The sequence below is a fragment of the Cardiocondyla obscurior genome, linkage group LG01, assembly GCF_019399895.1.
Source record: "Cardiocondyla obscurior isolate alpha-2009 linkage group LG01, Cobs3.1, whole genome shotgun sequence".
Classification (NCBI taxonomy): domain Eukaryota; kingdom Metazoa; phylum Arthropoda; class Insecta; order Hymenoptera; family Formicidae; genus Cardiocondyla; species Cardiocondyla obscurior.
The window spans coordinates 12,806,694-12,817,378 of NC_091864.1; the positions used below are offsets into that span (position 1 = coordinate 12,806,694).

Genomic DNA, 10,685 nt, shown 5'->3' on the forward strand with positions numbered 1-10,685 from the left:
GTCGATATTTGCCTAATTTTACGCTTACCATGCAAAGAAGCTGCTCTTACCCTTCCGTCGAGCAAGCGGGTTGCTCTTTTTTTCCCCTTTTTCTCCCCCCGTCGAAAGAAACGATCTCTTCCGCAACATCTCTTAGATATACTCGAGCTTACGTGAGGCCGCTCGATGCTCGGATCGATTGCGAGAATTATTCCACAAGAATCTGCGTCGCCGATCGAGCCTTTCTCTCGCTCTCTCATCTCTCCTCGCGCCTACACGTTCAACTTCGAATCTGTCTCGCATCGAAAGCCAGCGGCGGCGGTAAATTGCGCCTCTAAATCTTGGCCGGGCGATGCATAAATCAATTCGCGAGTCAAATTAGGGAGGATGTTAAATCCAAGAGGAATTTCAAACAAAATCGCGCAATCTACTTTCCCGTAGAGCTAATTTAATAATCGGCCGGGATTATTCCGCAGTTTCTCGTCGGAGCAGCCCCTGATCTGGGCGAAAGAGCGAGGCTCCTCCGTGCTTCACCCGCCCACGTGTAGATCCAGGAGGGCTATAAAAATACGCGCGCGTCACACTTTTCCAGAATTCCACCGTCGTTGGCGTCCTCTCCCTCGAGCGATTTGCCCGATCGGCCGTGCATATATGCGGCCTCCTCTCTCTCGTCGGTCGCCGCGTCGATGTGCCAGGTAGCACAATTAGTTAGCGCACCGTGAAACGTTCGGTGCGCCTCAGCTTGACCGAGCAGCGCTCTTCCTGCCGTCACGTCGGTGGCCGGGCGTCGGCGACGACGGCGGTGGTAGCCAACGATTTGAGATAACGCGATCGCCGTCTGAGAACGGGATCGATCCATCCGCAGGCGGCATACCGCACGTTCCATATGCTCCTACCGTAACCCGCGACCGACGTGGTTACAGCGGAAACAACGCGAATACGCCTCCCTTCGTGAAGGCGACAAGGGAGAGATCCTCCAGGAGCATAGCGTTCCGAGCGAATATCGCGCACCCCGCGTCGTGGGTTTCCCGAACTCTCCCTTCGCGAGCCGAAGCCGAGCGGAAGCGGATATCCCCCCGCTGCTCGTACCCGCGGAGTCCCGTCTTTGAAAATTTACCGTCCGAATCGGTACAGGGGCTTGGCCCTCCGTCGCACGCGCTCGCGGGCATTCCTTCCGGTTTGTCGCCCCGTTGTTATAGCAGCGTATCGCAGCTACAAGGCCTGGCATACGTCAACGCGCCGCGACGCGAATAGGGTATAAGCCGGCCTACCCAGCCCCGCGCGATCGATTTTTCCATTTTCTCGAGCGTTGACCATCGCTCTCCGCGGCCGGATATAAATCGGCGCCGAGGAGCGAGAGGGTAGGTTGCCGTCGGCCCAGACCTCGGAGTTTAAGATCCCTTGGATTCGAATCCAATATGAAAAATCCCTGTCCATTCAAATATGGCGAGCCGGCGCGCTGGTTCCTCTGCTCGCGGGTTACAGCCTTTATCCCGTGCGCAGCAGATTTTCAATATCCCACATCGCTTCGCGGGTCGCCTTATCGCGTGACTTATTGAAAATGCTATTCGACGCTCTCGGTCGCTTCTGACGGATTTCTCGCGGGCGTTGTTTCCCTCGCAGATCGAAAATACAGCGCGAGTCCCTAAAGTCCCCTCGGCCTCTCCTTCCTCCCTGGTAATTACCCGGAGCAAGGTTGAAGCGCTCGAACACTTCTAATAATTTAGATCGACAGGTGACAAGATTAACTCGGTAATTTGAGCCAGAGGTCATTCGGCCAGCTGCTTCCGAAATGGGGAAGACGCGATTATTCGCGGCACGCGACGCGAGCGCGGCGCGGTGAAAGGGGGGGAAAAGAAAAGAAAAATTTCCACGCGAATGCAAAAATAAAATGTAAGGCCGAGTCCGTATATCGGGCTCATATCGGGGAATGTATACAGCGCCAAGGGTGAGGCGTAAAAAATGCAGGACGCGATAACCGGAACACAAAGTTCCCTCCTCTGGGGACGGTTAGGCCCCGAACTTATCACGGTGCGGGAAGGGACGAAGTCCTCAGGTGTCGTATCAATTTTTAAAAAATTTTCCCAGTGCATGTGTATAACATATATATAAAAGAGACTGTATATCTACGTATACATATAGCCTAGAAGTTCAGAGCCGTCTACCGAGCTGGACCCGTACTAGGTCGGTGCAGTCAGCACCTGGCTTAAAACCGCTGCACATCACCCTCCGAATTATTCTCGTTTTTCGCCGTCGACGACGCAGGCCTGTCCGTCAGCCGCCGGTCGAACCGAGCCGCGGTAAGTCCAGCTTAATCGAATGGGCACGTTCGCGATCGGTACCGGCGATAAAAGGCTCGTCCGTTCACGGGCAAGACTACCCGGGAGATTTCAGCGACGGGTGATGCCAGTCGAGCTGCGTGTCCGCGAGTACGGATTTCTCCTTTGTGCGGCGGATTCGGTGGCGAGAGGCGAGTTGCGAGAAGACGCGAAATCTACGAGGCGTTTTCTCGTCAGCGACGGGAACCGTCGTGAGAAAGACGCGTCGCCGGCGGGAGGTCGATAGCATCGCGCGCCCGCGCAATTCCCGCGCGTCCAGGAGGACGAAAGAGCTCAGGGTGGCCACCCAAGGGTTAGAGAATAGGTCGCGTGTGCGTGGAGAAAAGCGAGGAGCCGGGCGATCGCGACTGGGTCGGATAAAACGAGTTTCGTCCTAGGAGAAGAGTGCACTCGTCGACGAAAGGCCTCCAAGGTCTCGGCCTTTGGGCCGCCGCTGTGTTCGCCGGTATCGATTTGATGGGCGACGTTACTCGGCTGTCGCCGGCGCGGTTGGTTAGGTCGCTTCGTCTTCGACGATTCTCGCCCAGCATCCGCGTGCCAGTTACCGAGGAATTATAGTAATTTCTCGCAACTGTTTGTCTTCTCTACTCCACTGACCGTTCCATAACGTGGGAGCGACGTTCTCCTTGAAGACGTGGTTCGAATCCCGGCGGCCGTGCCTGTATCCGTATGGAGAGTGCGAACGAGTCCGAATCTTCATGAAGACTAAACTCTCCTCAAACTCGTCTATTCGCAATTGTCTGGCGCGTCGGAAAACACAAGAACGTAAAGTATTTAATTCAGGAAAATTACTATTACTTGTCTTGATTAAAAAAAAAAAGGGGGAGGGCAGAAAAAGTATTAAATCAAATGCTGTCCGACGGTGATTCGTCTTTGCTTGTCGACCCCAGTTTGGCATCGCGTAATTCGATTATTTTTCCTTTTTCACCGATGAACCCGTAGCCCCGTCGTCCACACGATGCGCCGGTGTCAATGGACCGGCCCCATCGTGTGCGCCCCAGCAAATGAAAACGGAAACGAAACGCGGCGCGTCCGACGTGCGTTTTCCACGGTCATCGGCCGCTCATTGTCTTTCGCGGCGAAAAGCGAAAGGGCGGAAATCGCCGTTCTGCCGGCCGTCAGCGTGAGATACGAGAGCGAATCTCGCGCTATCGATCCCGGCGCGTTCGTTAATAACGCCATTCAGCCGCGGAGTATTGGCGCGGCGAAGGTCGGCGAGACGAAATATTTTTCATTATCTCGTCTTGTATTCTTTTTTTTGCTTTATTTAATTTTTTTTTTTAATTAAAAAAAAATTTTTCTTTTTCTTTCTTTTTATTTACGTCGTTACGAGACATTCTGCGCTCGCGCGTGACGTCGCGGCCGGATGATTTAACGCAGCGTAGAATCCCAGATGCGGCTCTCAAGCGCACTTCACGTTATTAATTTCGTGAAGTGTATTTTTAAAGCGACCGCCGTCCCGTCCTTCCCCCTTTTTTTTTTCTTTTCTCTCCTTTCTTAAACGTTTCAGGAAAATGGGATTTTCTCACGCGCTCGCCGGCGAGCTGCACCAGGGAATATTCGCGAGTCCCGCTCGCTCGACGCTTTCGACGTTTCTCCCGGCGCGTCGCTTCGCATTCCGTGGACATCACGTAACCGGAAGCGTGGGCTATTTCGCCGTTTCCTCCTCAATCATCCGCTCCCGCCGCTCTTTGTCGCGCGCGCGGGGAGGGGAAGGGAATCCACGCGGGGACGGCCGTGCCGGCGCGACCCGTCGTTCCGCGCGTTCGCTCAATTTGATGCGATGCGAGTTTTATCGCGCCAGTGCCTGTAGAAAATACGATATATATCCACGGCATGAAATTAAAGCAGCCCGTGCTTTTCGCGGTCCGTTACCGCGGCCCGTTAAACGCGCGACGAGAGATACGCGGCGTCTCGTAACGCGGAGCAGCGGCGGCGGCTCCTTCTTCTATTTCGATTCTGGGCGACGGAAGGGAGACGTACCAGAAATAGAACCGGGCGATGTTAACTCCGCGCCACCCACGCTGATCCTTCACGTAGAGGTGCCCCTTGTCGTCGCGGGGCGTCCTCCTTCGTCCTCCCGACGCGATTCCCACCTCCTTTTCCACGCACCCATGCCTCCTCGAGCTGTCCCGGCTTCCGTCGGGTTCTGAAACTTCCGCGCCCTTTGCACGGTGATGCTCGACGACGGTGCGTCCTCGGATCGGTGGATCCTCTCGCGTTTACACTCGCGGCGTCTCCTCGCCGCGCGTGATGGAAGCCGACGGCTTCCTCTATCTCGGCGACGGAGTTAAATTAAAATTTAATGAACCGCGACACCCGAAACCCTTTCATGTTACGGGAATCCCGTCGAGTAGAACGCTCGGTGTATGCGCGTGCTTTTAATCACGTTAGCTAGCTTCGAGTATCGCGCGGCCTCGCGGCGCGATACGAGCGGTGTCGGTGACCCGCGCGGGTCCCGGATTTGTTTGCACCCTGTATCGTACCGATTAATTAAAACGTTTTCTCCCCTCTCTGTCTTTCAGAAAGAACAGAACGACAGCAAACAGAGGACGTCGGCGAGCTCGACTTACAACACGTTCCCGGATGACCTGTACCTGGACGACCAGGACGCCTTAGAGGGCTCCGGCCGAGGCGGCGGCGACAATCGCGACGACCTCGAGGCCTCGGGTAGCGGCCTTGGCCCTGACGACGAGGACGGCGACGATGACCGCGGTATGACGTCCAACACCTATCCCCGAGATGAATTTTACCCCCCTCGGTCGATCGATAGCCTTTCTCTCGGCTTGGCGCAAAGACAAACCGGCGCGTCAAATGTTACACAGAATTTTAACGCGATGTTTACACAGCCTGCCACTCGACGATAACTCCACCTCGACACGCATATTTATATCTCGGGACTTTATTCCCATGGATCTCTCTCACACTGTCCGTCCCGTTGAAAAATGTCTGCTCGCAAAATGCAAAGAAATATCCGCGTCGCGAAGGTGACGGCATAAAAAAAGAAAAAAAAGAGAGACTTTCAAAGAGAAAAGAAAAATATGCGCGAGTCCGTTTTTCATTCCCGTTGATTGATAATTTTAATTCTCGGTCCCAGAGATCGATTCTAATCTATTCGTGACTTACCGTTGCAGAGTTCACTGGTAATAATGGATTAGAGGCGCCCAGCAAGCCGACCGAAGCGAGACCGCCGTACATCATCGACGAGACAAACGTCAAACCTAAACAGGTGAGCGCGACGCATTCCCGGGGCTCCGCAGAATTTTTTTTTTTTTTTTTTGCGAAACTCGAAAGCTTTCAGCTTTATCGTCGCGCCTCCGGAACCAGAGCGCTCCCTGAAACATCCCGCCGCTCAAGAAATTCATGGAGTTCTATTCTCGTCTTCCATTTGCGAATACATTCCGCGTGTGTCGCAGGGATTGCGAAAATTATTGCACGCGGTAATTGCCCGCTAATGCGAATCGCTGGATTCGCTTCTCGCGGGAAAGCAACACGGCTCCGCGCGAAGCTGAAAGGAAAAGAGGAAAAGGAGGAGAAAAAAAAAAAAGCAAAGAAAAGAAGGAGAATTTCATTCTTTAAATTGCGCCGGTATATCGAACTCCCCGCGACGCCTCGCGACATCGCGCCTCGATCTTTTTTTTTTTTCTATTTTTTGTACAGCCGTGCAAATCTAATTTGCTCGATTAGAGTGCTGACGCGACGCGTCGCCACGGGGAACGGGTATGCCATATTCACGGCGACGCGCGTGCTTCTTTTCGCTCGCGCGGAGCCGGGGAATTAAACGGATTAAAGTGATCGAACCGTATCCAATTTCCAGACGACTATTGATACCGTGAACCGAGCCGGCAACGAGGCCAACGTAATCGAGCCCTCAGGCACGGAAGACGATCACCCTGACAATACCGACGACAGCGGAGTACTCATGAATCCGAAACCGGGAGACCGAGCCAGCTCGTTCTTTGCGCAGCCAGGCGTATTAGCCGGTGAGTGTAAAAGTGACAAAGCTTTCTGTCGTACTCGGCCAAGTGTATCAACGGGGATCGGGATCGCTGGATCGTATCCCGATCGCGTTCGCCGGCCCCGTGCACCCCGCCCTTCGCAAAGGCGGACGATAATTATTGACGCGCGCATTGATCGAGTACTCTTGACTTGACGGAGTGGGGGACTTTGTTCGAAAATAAATTGAAGATGTCTCGATTGTGCTTCCAGCTGTGATCGGCGGCGCGGTAGTGGGTCTTCTGTGCGCGATACTGGTGGTAATGTTCATCGTGTACCGGATGCGCAAGAAGGATGAGGGCTCGTACGCCCTGGACGAGCCGAGGAGATCGCCCGCGGCGCAAGCCTTCCCCAAGCCAGGCGCGCCTCACCACAATCGGGAGTTCTACGCTTGAGGCGACGGCGGCGCGACTTCGCCGATTCCTCTCGCGATCTCACGATGCCGAGCCGAGTAAATACCCACCGACGATCAACGCCCACTAACGGAATCCCCGCTGGTCGATGGTGAACCGATTACTACGGCTAAATCGCATGGCACGCGCTCATAGACTCTCCCAAAACGCAAAGTTTTAAACCCGAGGAACGTCGCTCAGAACGTCGGCCGATTCTCGATTACACGGATTCCCTCCTCCCCCCCTCTCTCCCCCGCTCCCGCCGACGCCACCCTTTATTCCTAGCTTTGAACCCGTCGTTACAACATATCTTCACTTAAACTGTCTCCGGATCTTTTTCCGCTTCTCCTTTTCCTCGCAAGAAAAAGAAAATTGTTTTCCTTTTTTTTTTTTTTTTTTTACGATCTCTCCTCTCCGAACTTCCCCGTCTGATTTAAAAGCTCTACACGAGTCCGAGCCGCGACAATGACGTTCATGCGTACGACTTCGCCGCCCGAATTCTTCTTGACTCTAGAAAACTATTTTCTTACACGCTGTATCTCGACGTGTTCAATGAAGGATGTACGCGAGTAAGAGACCCCCCCCCCTTCCCCTCCCCCGAGACAAGACGAATTTGCGGTTTTCGACCGATAAACCGAACGCCGGAACTTATTTCATCTTAACGCTTTGCAGTAACCTTGTACAGAATTTAATTTTTGTTGTCCCTTGGACTTTAATCGCGTTCGCTAATCCCCGTAAAGATCCTCATCGGGCTTTAATCATCCCGGCTGGTGTCTGAAGCGACGGACAATGAACGACGAGACTATGGCATCTCGCATACATCCCGTCGAGACCCCATCGGCGAGGTTGCACCAATTCCAAGATGCATTTACAAGCGTATTTAGAGAGCGTATATATATTTATATATATATATAAATATATATATATATATATAAATATATTTACGTGTATGTATACGTATATACATGTACAGAACTGAGAGCGTGAAAATTCGTGGGCGATAAACGCCACTGCTATGTCGTTAATCATTCTGTCTCCCGGTGGAAGGAGGGAAGGGAAGAAGGATCGTTGCGGCGTCGTGATTTCTCTCCGACTGTAAGAGCAGCGAAGAGTTAAGCTGCAACCTCGTTCGCGCGCGTCGTCACTGTAACTTGATTTAAAAAAAAAAAAAAGAAAGAAAGAAAGAAAGTGTACAATATCTACTTCTTTGACACGAGCGTTACTGAGTTCGACAAAGATTTAGGTCTTTCATTGCGCGTTCGCGTTCCGATACAGGCGAAAACGGCGGGACTCGCCGACCATATTGATCGATCACAGAGAGGATAAAAAGGGCGCCTATATTAAGAATATGTGTTAAGCATTAATCGTAGCGCGACCGCATCGACCCACATTACATGTTCCGAGGAAAACAAAAAGAAAAAGAAAAAAAAAAAAAAAATAACATCTTGCGCCAACGCAGCTCTGGAAATTACGCGAGTTACGCGAAAGTTATACTTTGGAAATTTGTTTGATCGGTCGGTCGCCGGTAAATTGTACATATCGTTATAAAAAAAGTAGTGATTATTTCTAAAACATATATAAGATTTTATACGTATTTTCTCTGCGCAGCTTCTCTCTTCGTTTCCGTTGTGTCTGTAGAACCATGAAGGATAAATAATTTTCAACGTTCCCAAGTTGTTCAGCTGTCTCTCGAGTCTTTTCAATCGACTTATTTTTAACCCTAGATTTCTGCGAGAGCTCGTTACCCACGAGGGTAACTAAATTCTTAAAACACGGAATAAGTGCTAATGGTTATTAGAAGCTAATTCAAACTTACTCGCAATTTTTAGATTATTTTGTTACGTAGACAACCGCTTCGCGAATCGCGTTTAATGTATCAAGAATTTTATGTACGAGTGCCCGAAGCTCTCAATTTTAAACATCACGCTTCGCATTGTTCGCCAGGCGGTTTACTGAGCTCCGCTAGAATCCTGCTGCGCGAATCGCGAATTTCCAGTCGATGGATTTAGCAAATAAAATGAATTCTCAGTTAGCGTGCCATACCTTTTTGTAACGCAAACCGGCAGCCATGCGTACGCGTATATCGCCAATACCACGACCGTCGGTTTCCATTTTCCGGCACCGTATTCTTTCAGATAGCAAAATGCAGCTCTTAAAACGTAAAAGAATTCCTTTGTAGAGACTGAATATTTTCATTTTTCCGATGCTCAAAAGCATCGGATGAGCAGAAATAGCTCGTAGGGTCCACTGAATCATGTTTGCATGGCATTGGAACGTCACACCCTCCTTCCACCCAAGATAAAACCTAATATAAAACATCCCACTTTTTACCTGAATCGACTCTGATAAAAATTCTTTATGCATCCGCCTGAGGTTTATCTCGTCTTAGAGATCCTAACGGGATGTCACGTTGCCATAAAGTAAAAAGAAAAAAAAAAAAATGGATGCTGCGTTTGACAGACATAATTATTCGCGATACGACAAAAGGAGAAATATATACCGTGGTTCCTTCTTGCCGCACGAGCGGTATGATAGCGCGCACGCCTTAGTACGACAGAAATGATGCCATAATGCTGTATTAGAAAGCGAAAGGGAACACGCGAAAAAGCGATATAAATGCGTATATTTGTTCGTATCGAAGGTTTCTTTTTTTTTTTTTTCTTCTTCTTTTTTTTCCCCTCACGACAACATTCGTCACGCGATCGATCCGCGTCGTGGAATCCACCTATTTATTAACTCTTTCTTTCCTCTGCGGTTTTGTACGGTGTCTCCTTAGCTGCGTTATTGCTCCCGTTTATTTCCACGATTCTTTTTTTTTTTTTTACCGATCCTGCACAGAGTCTTAAATCTATTTTATCTTTCTTCTTATCTAACGGTACATGAGCGTCGTCTTTTTACAGAATTTGATCCGTCGCGGAAAGTCGGACGTGTTTGGGGTAATTAAAAGTAAATCATGCCGATACTGCCATATGTATTACGTAAGAAACAGTCATTTGGTACGAAACTCTCACGAATCCGCCTTACAATCACGTTGTTTGCCATCTCGCGACACTCTCGAACTCTGTCGTCCCCGCAAGCTTAGCCCGTTAAGTTTCTTACTTGTCGGACCGATTATTACGTCCAGATGTGCCGATCACGATTACCGCTATGAAAAAAAAGAGGAAAAAAAATGTATAGAGTCCACTGACGCCTTATTTATTTTATGATTGAGTATTCTCAATATTCTAGCTCCCTCTCGTCCACGACAAATTGATTAATTCAATTTCTCAATTAGAACATGCGCCACGGCGACAAAAAGACGATTTCTCTGCGGCATATCATGACAAAATTTTAATTAACTTTTACATTAACCGATTAAAAATCACTTGCGCGCGAACAAAGTTTCGAGATTTATTAGCGCTTTAATTTTACTAAATCCAACGAGTTCTTTTTACGTAGAATCTCTCTTTTCTTTTTTTTTTTTTTTTCTTTTTAGCGTATCTAAGTTTGGAGTGGTACACATAGATCTAGTTGCCACCGAGCACTTAATTTGGTTTCGATTCAGAGTAAAAGAGATTCAATTCGGTGGAAACTCGCTTATTTTACCTCAATATGGCTCTTACTTCGATTCACTCCTGAGTCAAGTCCGATGGGTGGCCCGTCGCTATATTTGTTTCGTTCCGAAACTAAAATCAGATTGACGCGCTCGGTGGGAACTAGACCGTAGAAAATCAACCAATAAGGATAATAAAGATAAGAAAATTAGTGACGATAGTTAGATATAATGCCGATCATGATCAAAGAATTTAACTCCTGTATCTCCCCTTCATAACTTATTCAATCAATATTCCATCGTTGTGTTATTTTTCGTTTTAGTTTACATCTTTTATAATGTGGATCGATTAGACTCCTCCGATACTTCACACGAGCCTTCAATCAATATCTATGTCTAACTTTCATAAAATATAATGTTACGAGACGCTTTATGTATGTATAACGC

At 49.5% G+C, this 10,685-nt stretch overlaps 1 protein-coding gene across 1 annotated transcript in view; it reads left to right on the forward strand.

The window, feature by feature from the left end:
• Positions 1–7,902, forward strand: part of Sdc (Syndecan) — a 61,544-nt gene extending 53,642 nt beyond the window's left edge. The window contains exons 2-5 of the mRNA XM_070656901.1: positions 4,844–5,033; positions 5,453–5,547; positions 6,136–6,301; positions 6,528–7,902. Of these exons, the coding sequence (XP_070513002.1) occupies positions 4,844–5,033; positions 5,453–5,547; positions 6,136–6,301; positions 6,528–6,709 (633 nt within the window). The 3' untranslated portion in view covers positions 6,710–7,902. The remainder of the gene's footprint in view (positions 1–4,843; positions 5,034–5,452; positions 5,548–6,135; positions 6,302–6,527) is intronic.
• The last annotated feature ends 2,783 nt before the right edge of the window (positions 7,903–10,685 follow it).